The sequence below is a fragment of the Mustela nivalis genome, assembly GCF_964662115.1.
Source record: "Mustela nivalis genome assembly, chromosome: 5".
NCBI lineage: Eukaryota > Metazoa > Chordata > Mammalia > Carnivora > Mustelidae > Mustela > Mustela nivalis.
The window spans coordinates 26,335,751-26,352,591 of NC_139024.1; the positions used below are offsets into that span (position 1 = coordinate 26,335,751).

At 35.3% G+C, this 16,841-nt stretch overlaps 1 protein-coding gene across 2 annotated transcripts in view; it reads right to left on the reverse strand.

Annotated features, from left to right (window-relative positions):
- Positions 1 to 16,841, reverse strand: part of LIN28B (lin-28 homolog B) — a 139,448-nt gene that overhangs the window by 45,479 nt on the left and 77,128 nt on the right. For both annotated transcript variants that reach the window (XM_082730543.1, XM_082730544.1), the window contains one exon: positions 16,167 to 16,351. In XM_082730543.1, the coding sequence (XP_082586669.1) occupies positions 16,167 to 16,351 (185 nt within the window). The remainder of the gene's footprint in view (positions 1 to 16,166; positions 16,352 to 16,841) is intronic.

Consider the following 16,841-nt stretch of genomic DNA (forward strand, 5'->3'; position numbering starts at 1 on the left):
TACTATGAATATTTGATCTCACTTTCACCAGGAACATAGGAAGAAAATCATATAAAGTTACTTATTAAACCTGCAATTCCTAGGGGCGCCTGGATGGCTCAGACAGTTAAGCGTCTGCCTTCAGCTCAGGTCATGATCCCAGGATCCTAGGATCAAGCCCCGCATGAGGCTCCCTGCTTTGTGGAGAGCCTGCTTGTCCCTCTCCCTCTGCTGTCCCCCCTCTTGTGCTTGTACTTTCTCTCCGCCAAATAAGTAAAATCTTTTAAAATAAATAAATAAACCCACAATTTCTACTTGAAATGTCATTAGAGTTGCTTCTGGAACATTTTTTTTTCTGCATTACTTTACTATTTATTATGCTTAGAATAAAACAGCAATCAGAAAATCAACCTAAAATTATGATGATTTGCCACTTGGCTTCTGCCCACTCTCATCAGGCATCTGGGGAGACCTATGCAGCGCCAAAGGAAGCTCAGCCCCACACAATGTCTTGTGCAGGGTGATGAGAACGGCACATTGTCTGCCCAGTCTGAACAGAGGTCACAGCAGGGAGAGCATCTGCTAAGATAATGTGAATGAAGGAAACAACTATAATTGCCTCATTAAGAGATCTCTGGCAAAATAATCACAAGAAGAAAGGACTTGGGAAACCACCCTAAAATTAAGTCTACAATAAGGAAAATTTGGGGGTAGAATAAAAAATGCTTAAGAATTAAGGAAATGTGGGTATTCCATTGGTTTTACTAATGCCCTTAGTCACTATATAGATGAATGGAAACTTCGATGCAACAGTTCAGTTATTCAACTCCAGCTCTGCCAGTCATTAGTAGGAAGCAGAAGATGCAAATCCACAGCTGTCCAGGATACAAACAAATGTGAAATAAAGGGTAGTGGGGAACTGTTTACAAGGGACGAAAACTAAGTAAGATTTAAAGTTTATATTTTGCAATTATAATAAAATATAATTAAAGGAACATCTCTACAGGGAAAAGTAAAATATAAAAGACCAAAGTCTAAGAAAGACAAAGGAGAAATTGTCTCTACTTGACCAATTTATGTTCTTCTATTTTCTACCACTACCATTTAAAAATACATTTTTCTTAAAAGTCAACAGTATATAATTACAACTAAATCCTGTCACTTTCTAATTATCAGCCAATATAGGTACACATACATTTCATTCAACGTTGTTGAATAAAATTATCTCATGGTAAATGTTATTCCAATTTAAATTTAACTTAAACATCCAAACTGGACACAAGACTAAAATGTACTGAAACTAACAAGTTATTTTGTGTTTTCTGACATATTGAGGTTAAGCTTGGTGAACTTAATTTGTGCTATACAGTTAAAATTTATTATTAAATAGAATCTTCAATTACGGTCACTAAATTTTTCTGATTCCAACAAAAACAGTAAAATTAGCTTGTTACACCCATAAGCCAGGTTTAAAATAAGCAAACTATTTGATGACTTTGATGTTTTGCACCCAAAATGTGCTGGCTAATTTTTCCATTCCATTTACCATTCCGGTCTTTAAACTGCCTTAATCTCCTGCCCTCAGATGTTGACCTTGTAAGAATAGGGGTCATAGGTCAGAATAGACAGACCTCAAAGGATCTGGACTATCAATTCATGCCTGAGAGATTTCTCTTCCACAATAGGAACCTACTAAACAGCAAATTCCTAAATCTAATCACACAAGTATCACGGTGAAACAGTTATTTATTGGAATTTGTTGATTTACAGTTTTCAAACATCACCAGCATCTAAAGAGCATTTTTCTTTTTATTTTGGGAGCAGGTTCTGGGATATAATAAACATGAAAATAAAATCACTGAAGAACTTTTAATGTGAAACAGATATCCTTAATAAAATAGCATCATAAACTTAAGTAGATTTATTATTTTCAGTGATGCTATGTATGTAGATTTCAAAATGAGAATAACATAGCACTCTAATTCCTACTATAAAGTAACTGAAAAACTTCAAGTTATACCACAAAGATAATGAGAGAAAAGACATTACATTCTTGAGGTAGGTGGGGGAGGGGTGGAAGAGGGTTATTTCTAGTTAGTTTTGAGCTCATTTGCTCTAAAGGTAAATAAGAGCATTAAATAAATATTTTTTCTTTTTAATAAATGAAAATACAGTCTTTCAATGATAAAAAGCCTAAGCAGATTTAAAAAAAAAAAATCTTATGGCTTCCAAAACCTTTTTCTAAATTTAGGGAACTTGAAATTAAAAAATTATGGATCTGTAAAAATAACTTTACTATCATATATCTTCACTTTTACTTTTAAACCAAAGGCAAGTTAGCTCTTGAGAATAAATTAGACATACATATTGAGATTCTGTTTATATTCACCTTGGTCTTTTTGACCATAAATTTCCATTCTAATACTACTTTAATACTGGACTATAAAGAATGTCCAATTTCAAAATCAGTTTCTAAATCTACATGAAGAACATCTTAAAAATGACAAATTAATCTTTTCAATATGATCAAATCAAAGGAACTTCCTACACTTCAATGTGAAAAGCAGTAATACTAAACAGAACAATTAACCTTCTTTCTAAATGAAATATATTAAAACTTCAACTCGTGAGAAAAATCAAAAAGCTTAATCATGTGCTATTGCAGTGATGCAAATGAAATACTGCTTGAAATGAAATGAAAGCAGTAAAACATTGGTATTATATTTTATTATTTAAAAAATCTCAGGTCAACACTGTTGAAAGGAACTGCATTATAATGAACACACTTCTTGGACTGTGTGGTTGGGTCAAAAGACGTGGAAGGTTAAGGAGAACAAAGGAAATAGTCGCTACCCTAGGAAAAATTTAGAATTAAAAAGGGGGTAATAAAAGAAACCATAAACAAAAAAAAAAAAAAAAAGAAGAAGAAGAAGAAGAAGAAGAAGCTTATATGTATACACCTAATAGATACATTTACCATGTATATATGCACTTCAAATATTTTTAAAGCTTACATACATTTTTATTCCTTAATTATTAATGATTAAAATCATGTAATCCTCATAGAAAGATTTCCAGACCATCTGTTCAGTCTGTATCATTTTTACTAATATAATACATTTGTTAATATAAAATAAATTTTATTACATGGAACATTTAATTCTATATTATAGTCTGACATGATCATTCCACATAAATCCTAAAAATTAATAGTGGCAAATAGAATAACCATTTTACTGTCTTTTCCCACAATTTCATTCTTTAGAAGTTACTTCTTTTACTTCTTTACTTATGTAAAGTTATGTACTTAACTTTACATAAAAGTTATCAAGTATAGGCCAGATTTTGAGGGGAAAAGTACAGTTTTAAATTAATAACAACCTTCATTTTATTATAAAGAGACTTTTATAGGAACCATTACATCTCTACTCTTTTGATAATGTACATTTTAAAAAATGGCAAAAATAAGTCTGAAATTATTTCATTTAGAATTTTTCAAAAACATTTTAAATGTGGAGGATTCAAAATAAGATAACCACCCTGCTACTGAGTAACTGGACACTGGTAACCGTGGTAACTAAATTCAGAAGAATTTTAAAACAGAATGAAAAAAAAAACCCACTTTCTTTTGTAAAATAGTTTATGTAAAATTAAAACAGAATCCTTAAAATTACTTTATATTTCTTGCCACAAAGACATAAATCTTCACAAAATATTGTTCTTTTTTTTTTTTTTTAAGATTTTATTTATTTACTTGACAGAGAGAAATTACAAGTACATTGAGAGGCAGGCAGAGAGAGAGAGAGAAGGAAGCAGGCTCCCTGCTGAGCAGAGAGCCCGATGCGGGATTCGATCCCAGGACCCTGAGATCATGACCTGAGCCGAAGGCAGCAGCTTAACCCACTGAGCCACCCAGGCGCCCCACAAAATATTGTTCTATCATATATGTATATATACACATATATATATATATGATTTTAGAGTTGAACACTTTGAGTGATGGAACCAATTTCATATTTGTTAAGTATGTTAATTCCATGTAATAAAAATTTTAATAGAGTTTTAATGTTTTAACTTGAAATGACAGAAATTAGATTAAACATATTATTCATGAAAAAAATGAGCCTGGATCTAAACCTCAACCCGATACAAAAATTAACTCTAAATAGACTGTTATGTAAATGTAAAACACAAAACCATAAAACTACAAGAAGAAAACACAGGGAAAAAATCTCTGTGTCCTGAGGTAAGCAATAATTTCTTAAACATAACATTAAATAAACATGACACAAAATAAGAGATTGATAAATGTCCTTATCAAAATGCAAAACTTTAGCTCTGTGACAGATACTTAAGGCAGTGGTAAAAATAACCCACAAACTTAGAAAAAAAAAACACCTGAGTCATATGTCTGACAAAGGATTAGTAGCTACAATTTTTATATAATGAGCTCTCAAAAGGCAACAATAACAAACAATCCAGTAAAAACGGGCAAAAGGTATGAACAGACACTTCACCAAAGAAGATATAAGGATGACACAAAACATTTAAAAATGTCAATATCAGTAGGAAATGAAAATTAAAACAATGATATCACTACACATCTATTAGAATAGTTAAAATTTTTAAAAATTCTGATAATATCAAATGCTGACAAAGATACAGAGCAGCCGGAACTCATATACTGTTGGTGGGAATTCAAAACAGTACCAACACCCTGAAAAAAAAAAATTGGCATTTTCTTATAAAGCTAAATACACACCTATGGTCAAATAATCCAGCAATCCACTTCTAGATAAATGAAAACTTTGTTCACAAGAAAACCTATATATAAATGTTTGTAGAAGCTCTGTTCATAATTGTCAAACTGGAAAAAAGCCAAATGTCCTCCCACAGAAGAATGGATCTACAGTGTTATATCCATTCAATGGAATACTACTAAGCAAAAAAAAAAGCATGAACTATTGATACACTCAACAACTTGGATGAATTTCAAAGTCATTATGCTGAGTGAAAAAAGCCAATTTCAAAAGGTTATAAACAAAATTAAGCCCAAATTAGTAGAAGGAAAGAAATAACAAAGGCCAGAGTGGAAATAAATGAAATAGAAATGAAAAAGACAACAGAAAGATCAGTGAAACTAAGAGCCAGTTCTTCAAAAAGATAAATAGAAAAGACTGGCATGCCTCGGTGGCTTAGTTGGTTAAGGCTCTGCCTTCGGCTCAGGTCATGATCCCAGGGTCCTGGGATTGAGTCCTGCATCAGGTACCTTGATCAGCGAGGAGCCTGCTTCTCTCTCTGCCTACCACTCTCCCTGCTTGTGCACTATCTCTCTCAGACAAATAAATAAGTAAAACCTTTTTAAAAATAAAAGAGAAATGCCTTTAGCTACACTTACCAAGAAAAAAGGAGAGAGGATTCAAATAAATGAAATTAGAAATAAAAGAGGAGACATTGTAACTGACGCCGCAGAAATACAAAGGCTCAAAACAGACTGTGAAGAACTATACATCAACAAACTGGACAACCTAGAAGAAATGGATACATTCCTAAAAATATACAACCTATCAATACTAAATTATTAAGAAAAAAAAATCTGAGTATACCAATTACTAATAAGGAGTAATAAAAAATTTCCTAACAAGGAAAAGTCCAGAACTGTATTGCTTCACTGGTAAACTGTACCAAACATTTAAAGAAGGCTTAATATCAATCCATGTCAAAGACTTCAAAAATAAAGAAGAGAAGGGTACACTTCCAAACTCATTTTATCAGGCTAGCATTACCCTGATACCAAAACTAGACAAGGATACTGTAAGAAAAGAAAATTACAGGTCAGTATCCCTGATGAATAAAAATTCAAAATCCTCAACAAAATATTAAAAAACTGAATTCAACAATACATTAAAAGGATCATACATCATTATTAAATGGGATTTATTCCAGAATTACAAAAATGATTTAATATATACAAATTAATAAATGTAATACATATTAGCAAAATAGAGAATAAAAGTCATATGGTCATCTCAATAGACACAGAAGAAACATTGGACACAATTCAACATCCATTCATGATAAAGTGGGTATAGAGGAATACACTCCAACATAATAAGGGCCATATATGACAAGTCTGCAGCTTAACATTATCCAATGGTAAAAAGCTAAAAGTTTTTCTTTCAAGATCTGGAACAAGACAAGGATGCCCACTCTTGCCACCTTTATTCAACATAGTACTAGAAGACCCAGCCAAAACAGGTACATTAAAAAAAAAAAAAAAAAAGTCTTCCAAACCAGAAAGGAAGAAATAACACTGTCTCCATTTGCAGATGACATGATATAGAAGCCTCAGAAGATCCCACCAAAACACTGTTAGAACTAGTAAACAAATTCAGTTAAGTTGCAGAATACAAAATAAATATATATAAATCACTTGGTTCTTATACACTAACAGTGAACTATCAGAGAAATTAAGGAAACAGTGTCATATACAATTGCATCAAAAAGAATGATATACCTAGGAACAAATTTAACCAAGGAGGTGAAAGATCTACACACTGAAAACTACAAGACATTGGTGAAAAAAAAAATTATAGAAAACACAAATAAATGAAAAGCTATTCTGTGCTCATGGAAGAAATAATATTGTTAGAATGTCCATATCACCCAAAGTGATCTACAGATTCAATGGAATCCCTATCAAAATTGCAATGGCAGTTTTCACAGAAATAGTATACACACATCTAAAATTTGGAAGGAACCACAAAGTCGCTGAATAGTCAAAGAAACCTTGAGAAAGAACAAAGCTGGTGGCATTATATTCTGATTTCAAACTTTTGTGTTTTTTTTTTATTTTTATTTTTTAAAGATTTTATTTGACAGAGAGAGACACAGCAAGAGAGGGAACACAATCGGGGGGGAGTGGAAGAGGGAAAAGCAGGTTTCTTGCTGGGCAGGGAGCCTGATGCAGGGATCAATCCCAGGACCCTGAGACCATGACTGAGCCAAAGGCAGACACTTAACGACTAAGCCACCCAGGCACCCCAGATTTCAAAATTTATTATAAAAGAATAGTAACTAAACAGTATAGTACTTACATAAAAAGACTCATAGATCAATGAAACAGAACAGAAAGATCAGAAACAAACCCACACATATATGGTCAATTAATTTATAACATAGGAGCCTAGAATATACAATCAAGAAATTAAAGTCTCATCAATAAATGATGTTGGGAAAACTGGGCAGTCACTTGTCAAAAAATAAAACTGGACCACTATCCTACACTGTGCACAAAAGCCAACTCAGAATAGATTCAAGACTTGAACATGAGGGGCATCTGGGTGGCTCACTGGGTTAAGCCTCTGCCTTCAGCTCAGGTCATGATCTCGATCAAGCCCCAATTCAGGCTCTCTGCTCAGCAGGGAGCCCGCTCCCCCCTCCTCTCTCTCTCTGCCTGCCTCTCTCTGCCTACTTGTGATCTCTCTATCTCTGTCAAATAAATAAATAAAATATTAAAAAAAAAAAGAAGAAGAACATAAGACCGAAACCACAAAACTCCTAGAAGAAAACACAAGATTTAAGCTCTCTGACATCAGCCTTGGCAATGATTTTTTTGGATTTGACAACAAAAGCAAAAATAAACATATCAACTAAATAAAATTAAAAAATTTCTACACAAATGAAAAGGCAACATATAAAATGGAAGAAAGTATTTGCAAATTAGATATCTGATGAAGGGTTAATATTCAAAATATGTAAAGAACTAATACAACTCATTAGCAAAAAAACAATCTGATTAAAAGTGGCCAGAGGAACTTAACAGGTATTTTTTCAAGGAAAATATATAAATGGCCAACCGGTACATGAAAAGGTGCACAATATCACTAATCATCAGGGAAAGTCTAATCAAAAACACAATAAGACATCATTTCACACCTGGCTATTAACAAAAAGACAAGAAATAACAAATGTTGGCAAGGATGTGAAAAGGGAACCCTTATGCACTGTTCATAGTAGGAAAGAGAGGCTACATGTACGTCAGATTCTTATCACTGCTGCTCGTTATTTTCACTTGTATTACATTGCCCTATTTATCACAGTTTCTTCTGAACAGCTTTTTAAATATTTGGGAATTGTATATTGCCACCTTCCCCCTCCTGGTTCTCTGTACCCAACTGTCCCACTATTGGTGGGAATATAAATTATTCAGCCAAAATGGAAAATAATATGGAGGTTTTTCAAAAAATTAAAGATAGAATTACCATACGATCCAGCAATCTCGCTTCTGGGTATATATTCAAAGGAAATGAAATCATTGTCTCAAAGAGATGCCCGCCTTGCAACATGTCCTCTGTAGCATTATTTACAATAGTTAAGAGACAGAAACAAACTAAGAGTCCACCAACAAATGAATAGATGATGAAAATGTGAGATACATACACATATACACACATAAATACTAATCAGTCATTAAAAAAAGAAGGAAATTCTGTCATTTGGGACAACATGCATGGATTTTGAAAGCCTTATCCCGGGTGAAAGAAGACAGACAGAGAAAGATAAATACTGTATTACCTTACTTATATTAAAATCTAAAGAAACCAAACTCATAGAAACAGAACAGATCAGTGGTTGTCAGAGATGGGTGTTGGGGGCTGGGTAAAACAGGTAAAGGTGATCAAAAGGTACAAACCTGCAGTCAAAAGACAAGTGTGTTGTGAGGTTTAATGTACAGTAATACATGGTGACTAAATTTAGTTAACAATACTGTATAGTATATTTGAAAGAATATTTGAAAGTTGTTAATTGTAAATCTTCAAAGCTCTCATCACAAGATAAAAACTGCAACTGTGAAGTGATGGGTGTTAACAAAGCTTACTGTGGGAATCATTTCCCAATATATACATATATGCAATCATTATGTTGAACACATTATAGCTAATAAAACTGAGGGGGAAAATGTATAATTACACACCTAGTTGTGAAAAGACAAAATTATAGTGATATGGGTCAGTGGTAGCCAAGCGTTTTAGGTAGAGTAGGAGTAGCTACAAAAAACAGAGGGGGGGAAAAAAGACAGAGGGTCAGGACACTCGGTGGCTTAGTTAAGAGTCTGACTCTTCATCTCAGCTCAGGTCTTGATCTCAAGGTTATGAGTTCAAGCCCTATGCTGAGCTCCACACTAGGCATGGACCCTACTTTAAAAAAAGGGAAATTTGGGGGGTGGGAGAATGTTCAGAATCCAGATTATGATGGTAACTACATGAACACATGTGTGAAAACTCATAGAACTGTGCACCAAAAGAAAAAAGTCAATTTTACTATACCACAATTTAAAAAATACAATAAAAACAATTCTCTAAGCAAAACAAAATACCCAGAAATATATCAATGCTTACTTTTTAAAATAGAAATTAACAGGAATTCTAGCTTTCCAATACTTTAGCAAATCAAAGCAAGTATTTAATATCATTATTTTAAAATTTTGTAGGCTATGAGTTTGAAAATATCTTATGTCTATAAGTAAGAAGTACTCAAAAACGGATGAGAGCATGTTGAAAGAGTACAGAAGGGGGCACGGGATAACTGGGTGATGGGTATTGAGGAGGGCACGTGCTGTGATGAGCACTGGTTGTTATCCACAACTAATGAATTGTTGAACACTACATCAAAAATTAATGATGTACTATATGCTAACTGAACATACTAAAAAAAATTAAAAATTTAAAAATAAATAAATAAATGACATAGAAACCAGCTGGAAGGGCCTCAGTGACAGAATCTGAAAGAATTGAGCATTAAAGTAAATACTGTAATTTATTGAAAGAAACAGAAACTCATGATCTGTATTGGGACAATAAATAAGTGAAAAAATGGAAAGTCTGATACAGAATGGGATATTTACATAACCTCAAAGTGTCTCTCACAAATTGCTAGTTAATTATGAAAAGAAAATGTAGCGGGAAAAATCAAAATCTTCTGCCATCTAATCGGATACAATGAGAAGAATGTAGCATCACTTCCATGACATTCTTGTCAAAGAGAACAACCTCAATCTAATCATAAGGAACTACCAGACAAACACAGTCTGTGATCTGGATTCATCCTGGTGTTTTTCCATTTGTCCCTCTAACCCTAATACCGCCTGTAAACTAAAAGTCAGATCGAAAGGATTTTGTTAGGTTCAAGATACACATTTTTGCATAATACTTCCAATTTAAGGAAACATAAGTGTTGGAGAAATAAGTTTAAAGACACTCACATGAATTCCAAATATGGCACATTGCATAAAACCGTTTCACCTAATCTCTTTAACAAGTTAGTGTCAGAGAATTCCCTCCTAAAAAGGATGTGTGTGTGTGTATAGGTGTGTGTGCGTACATGTACGCGTGTGTGTAGGGAAGGGGTGTTCTAGATTACAAGAGACTTAAGAGAGATAAAACTAGGGGTGCCTGGGTGGCTGAGTTGGTTGAACAATGGATTGTTGGTTTCCGCTCGGGTCATGATTTAGGGGTCACTGAATCATGCCCAATGTCGGGCTTGGCAGGGAGTCTGCTTGACATTGCTTGACACTGCCACTTCCCTCTCTAAAATAAATAAATAAAATCTTTTTTTAAAAAGACATATAACTAACTGAAAGCCATGTTCCTTAACTGCATTCTAATTTGAAAAAAAGCAGCCAGAAAAGATAAGTCTTGGACAAATGGGGATTTTTTTTTTTAAGACTTTACTTATTTATTTGAGACAGAGAGAGATCACAAGTAGGCAGAGAGGCAGGCAGAGAGAGAGAAGGAAGCAGACTCCCTGCAGAGCAGAGACCCCCCGATGCGGGGCCCAATCCCAGGACCCTGAGATCATGACCTGAGCCGAAGGCAGAGGCTTTAACCCACTGAACCAACCAGGTGCCCAAATGGGGAATTTTAAAAATGTATCAGGTATTACATGTTACTTTAAAAAAAAAAAAAGATTTTATTTATTTGACAGAGAGAGACACAGTGAGAAAGGGAACACAAGCAGGGGGAGTGGGAGAGGGAGAAGCAGGCTTACTGCTGGGCAGGGAGCCCGATGTGGGACTGGATGCCGGGACGCTGGGATTATGACCTGAGCCACCTAGGTACCACAGATATTAGATGCTATTAAGGAAGTACTATTTTGATGGATGAGGAGGCATGATATTACACTGTTATGCACCTATAATATACTTTAAAACTTTTTAAAAAGTTCCCAAAATGTTTACAATTACTGCATTATAGTGTGGGTATATATGGGTGATGACCATAGCATTTTTTCAACTTTTTTGTATTCTGAAAATTTTCATAATAAAAAGTTTAGGGGAGGGCAACTGGCTGGGTCAGTCAACAGAGCATGTGGCTCTTGATCTCAGGGTTCTGAGTTTGAGTCCCACATTGGGGGTAAAGTTTAGATAAAAAAAGAAAAAAATTAAATGGGGCAACTGGTTAGCTCAGTCAGTAGAACATGAGACTCTCAATCTCAGGGTTATGAATTCAAGGCCCACATTGTGCATAGAGCCCACTTAGAATTTTTAAAAACTAAGAAATTAAAAAGTAAAATGGAAGGAAATAGAAGCATCACACAAAATATTCAGAAAAAAAAAAGTGTAACAAAAATTAATCCAAGAGCTGTTCCTTTAAAAAAAATTAAAAACTTAAGGAAAAATGTAACAAAAATAGATAATGGGAAGTAACTAGAAAATCTAGACTATTTTAAGATCTTTGAGGATATTTTACATAACTAAGCAAATAAACATGAAAATCTGGATCAAAGCACAATTAATATTTATTCTCTTTATTGAGGCTTTCTCCAGAAGCAGACTAGTTAATAACCATAGAAAAAGCAAGAAAGTTACAAAACATCTCTGAAGTCTTTTGAGCATTTAGGGGGCAAATCAGTGCATTGGAGACTGTTCCAAACATCAGTTAACACTGCCACATACTGCTCTCTCATTGTTTCAGTTTCTACACAGGGATCTGTGCTTATTTAATTATTTTATTGCAGCCTGCCTTTGTCACTTTACAAAAAGGGTAGAATGCTAATCCTAATGACAAAAACTATAAACATCTTGAACTATGCAGTTGGAAATCGTAAGATACCAAATTGTGTAAAAGCCTTTATCACAGTAAGACATACAACAAACACAAGCAGTTATTCACCTTCTGGTCACCACTAACTTCTACCCTCTCGTTCTTTCTAGCACCCCAAGTGCAGCAATTCTAGAACCCCATCTGTAACCCACCCACCATGAGCCTGCCACCTAGTTTATACTGTATAATCCATCATTACAACTGCTCCCTTGCATATATTGTCAGTGCCTTCGCTTCTCCCCCTTTGTTATTCTCAACTAGGAAAGCCCCAACTCTAATTATATCCACTGCTCACAAAATCACCAGTGGCTGAAGAAAGAACACAATCATACCAACTGACATTACTTTAAATTCATGTCCACGTATCTTCAGTGGGTTTTTGGTATAGCCTGGATTCTACCTTTTCTCCATAATGCCTTCACTCTTTTAATTTCTTATTTCAGATTTTTAAAAAAGTATTTATGTATTTATTGAGAAAGAGAATGTGTGCACTTGATTTGGGGGAGAGGCAGAAGAGAATCTTTTTTTTTTTTTTTTAAGATTTTATTTATTTATTTGTCAGAGAGGGATCACAAGTAGATGGAGAGGCAGGCAGAGAGAGAGAGAGAGAGAGAGAAGCAGGCTCCCTGCTGAGCAGAGAGCCCGATGCGGGACTCCATCCCAGGACCCTGAGGTCATGACCTGAGCCGAAGGCAGCAGCTTAACCCACTGAGCCACCCAGGCGCCCCAGAAGAGAATCTTTAAGCAGACTCCCCACTGAGCGTGGAGCCTGTCATGGGGCTCGATCTTACAACCCATGAGATCGTGACCTGAGCCGAAACCAAGAGTCAGACATTTAACCAACTGAGCCACCCAGAGCCCCTTGATTTCCTATTTCATACGTTCTCTCTTTTTAAATCTCCAAACCTCCTTTCCTAAGCAAGGAAAGGACTCCAGCAAGCGTCCTCCTCTTCCCTGCGTGCTCAATCTTCCCTTTCCACTGGACACATAAGCAGATTATACATTCTTTGCCTCAGCTACTGCTTCATTTATCTGCTCTAATTTAGAGGAAAACTCAAAAAAATTGTCTATACTTGCTGTCTCCACTTCCTCGCCTTTCCTTCTGTTGAACACAACCCACTTAGACTTTCATTCTCAACAGTCCACTGAATCTGAGCTTGTCAACTTACTGGTGACTTCCTTGTTGCTAAAGGCTCAAGTCTTGGTGGTCCTCTTAATAATTTCACTATCAGCACCATTCCAACACTGGGGACCCCTTCCTTCTTGAAATACTTCTTGCCTTGACTTCTCAGACAAAATCCTCTTGATTTTCCTATTTCTCTCCTTCTAACATAATGCCCTTTACTATTCCTCCTACTTTTCCTGATCCCTAAGTGCTGGAGTGCCCTTAGGCTGGGTTTTCTTCTCTTTTCCATGTATAATCCCTCTGACAGTGATTTCATTCAATCTTAAGGCTGTAACTATCTTTCTGCAGGTTACTGTCAAGTTTTTCTCTATAGCCTTGGAATTCCATACTCATGTATCCATCTGCCATATCTATTTTCCCATTTGGATGTCTACTATAAGTCTCCAGCTTATATATATCTGAGACCATACTTCTCATTTCCTCCTGCTCCTTCCCTAATCTTTCCTCTCTTGGTAAATGACCCCTCCATCCCTCTGGTTACTCAGGCCAAACAAACCTTGGAGTCATCCTGAATATTCACTTTCTCTCACGGTCCACATCTGATCCAACAGTAAATCCTGTTGTCTCTACTTTCACAGTGTCAGTATTTTTGTTCCTCACCTCTATGCTACCATCCCAATCTGAACCACCATTACCTCTTTTCTGCATTAATGAAACTGCCTCAGAATTGAGTTAAATTATAGGACATCCAGCTGGTGTTACGGAGGACTGCTTAGTGTGGGGGTAAAATCTCCACACATTTGGTGTCAGAAACCAAGAGCTGCGTAAAAGTAAAGGAGATACACAAGAGAAGAACTATAGGGAAGGACAGGATTTTTCAGAGTGGAAAAGAAGAAAACAAGCGATCTTTTCTAAACAGAAAACTTCCAAATCAACCACAGCAAATGAACACCTTGATAGAAATATGAGCAAAACACAAGAAACATATATTTCATAGAAGAAAAAAATGAAAATTGACATAAAATTATATTTAACCTCTAATCAAAGGACGCAAAGGAAAAAAATGAGCTGTATGTCTTAACCTATTTGAAAGAAAGAGAGACAGAAAGTGTGTGCATGAGCAGGGGGAAAGGCAAAGGGAAAGGGAAAGAGAGAATCTCCAGCAAAATCCCCACGAGCACACAGCCTAATAAGGGGCTCAATCCCTGACCCCGACCAAAGTCAAGAGTTGGATGCCCAATCAACTGAGTCACCCAAGTGCTCTGGAAAAGATTTTTTAAATTACATCATACAGGGTCACCTGGCTAGCTCAGCTGGTAGAGCATGTGACTCTTGATCTCAGGGTTCAGAGTTTAAGCCCCATATTGGGCATGGAGACCACTTTAAAAAAAAATTCAGGGCAGCCTGGGTGGCTCAGTCAGTTAAGCCTTGGTCTTTGGCTCAGGTCATGATCTCAGCATCCTGGGATTAAGCCCGACAGGCAAGCAGGCCAGGCTCTCTGCTCAGCAGGAAGTCTGCTTCTCCTTCTCCCTCTGTCTCTCTCCACTGCTCATGATTTTTCTCTCTCTCAAATAAATAAAACCTTAAAAAATAAAATAAATTGAAAAAAAAATTCAAAATGTATATTTAAGGGGAGCCTGGCTGGCTCAGTTGGTAGAGCACGTGACTCTTGATTTTGGGATTATAAATTTGAACTCTATATTAAATGCAGAGATTACTTAAAAAAAATAATAAAAATCTTAAAAATAAAATAAAATGACAACATTCAATGAACAGTCTCATTTTTTAAGGGGTTGTATATTGGCCCTAATCATTTCTGGAGAATAGTTTGGAAATAGATAGTAAAAATTTTTAAATGCATTGTTTTTGATCTAGATTTTTCAATATTTATTCCAAGGATATAATCAGACAATTTTTCAAAAATGTATACATATGGATTCCACTCTGGTACTACTGATAATGTTAAAACATTCAAAATAGCCTAAATTTAACAAATTACTTTAACCTTGTTTAAATTCTGGTGCATTCAAAAAATAAATTCTGATATCTTCACACAGTGGGAATTTACGCAGGTGCTAATGACCACTATGAAATGTTCCTTGATATAATATTAAGTGAAAAAAAAATGCAAGTTTCAAAAATACTCCATATATTCCCACCTTAGTTAGGATTCTAAGTGAATTTTTTCCTGATTTTTTATAATTTTTATATTGTTCAAATTTTTATGCACCAGTTATCTTTTAAAAACAGACAAAATAATAAAGGTATTTTCATTTTAAAAAACAGGTGACAGGACGCCTGGGTGGCTCAGTGGGTTAAAGCCTCTGCCTTCGGCTCAGGTCATGATCTCAGGGTCCTGGGATCGAGCCCTGCATCGTGCTCTATGCTCAGTGGGGAGCCTGCTTCCCTCTCTCTCTGCCTGCCTCTCTGTCTACTTGTGATCTCTCTCTCTGTCAAATAAATAAATTAAATCTTTTAAAAATAAAAAATAAAAAGCAGGTGAGGTGTTAGTAAGTCCAAGCACTGTCTGTTGAGAACCCTGACTCCTCATTTGTGATCTCAGAACAGTCTGGTGAAAATAGTGCAGAGTTCAAATTGTAAGATAGACTATATTCCCTTTTTTTTTTTAAGATTTTATTTATATATTTGTAAGAGAGAGTACAAGCAGGAGGGTAGCAGACAGAGGGAGAAGCAGGTTCCTCTCTGAGCAGGGAGCCTGGAGTGGGACCAGACCGTGGGATGATGACCTGAGCAGAAGGCAGCCACTTAATCAACTAAGCCACCTAGGCATCCTGATAGCCTATATTCCTGATAAAGTTTATTCATCTATACAATGGTGGCATTTATTTACTTTGGCTAATTTATTTAAGTCCAATAACATAATAAAAATGAAAAAAATTTTCAGAATTTTTTTCCAAATACAATAAACTCATAAACTAACAAAGTAAAATGATTACCTATCTCCCTTTGGTTTTCTTTTTTGTAGTGTCTTCCCTTTGGGTCTTCTTTCACTTCCTAAACAGGGGCTCCCACCAGGTCCAGTTACCCGTATTGATTCAAGGCCTTTGGAAGATTTTTTAAATGTGAATTCCACTGGTTCTCCTTCTTTTAGGCTTCTAAATCCTTCCATGAATAATTTGCTCTGTAAAGTACAGGGGAGGGAAAGAGAGAAAGAGAAATCATGATTATTAATACTTTATAAGTTTTCTCTATGACTTAAAAATTAATATAGCAAGATAGTCATTACTACCCATTATAAATCATAAAGTCTCTTTAAGCTCAGTAAAAGTTATACCATTTGGCAATACTTACAAAAATTTTAATGTGCACATTATTTGACCCAGCAATTCAACTCTGGGCACTCTCCTACAGACATACTCACACACAGAAGTTCAAAAACAGATGGAGAAGAAGACCTACACCAAAATTCACTACGGTACTATCTGTTAAAAAAAAAAATTACAACTGCCCCCATGTCCATCAATGGGAAACCGATTACACAAATTATAGCAGAGCTATATTATGTAGTACTATTAAGCCATTAAAAGAAGATCTATACGTCTTGCCATTTAAGACATGGATGGACCTAGAGGGTATTAGCCTAAGTGAAATGAGTCAAACAGAGAAAGAAA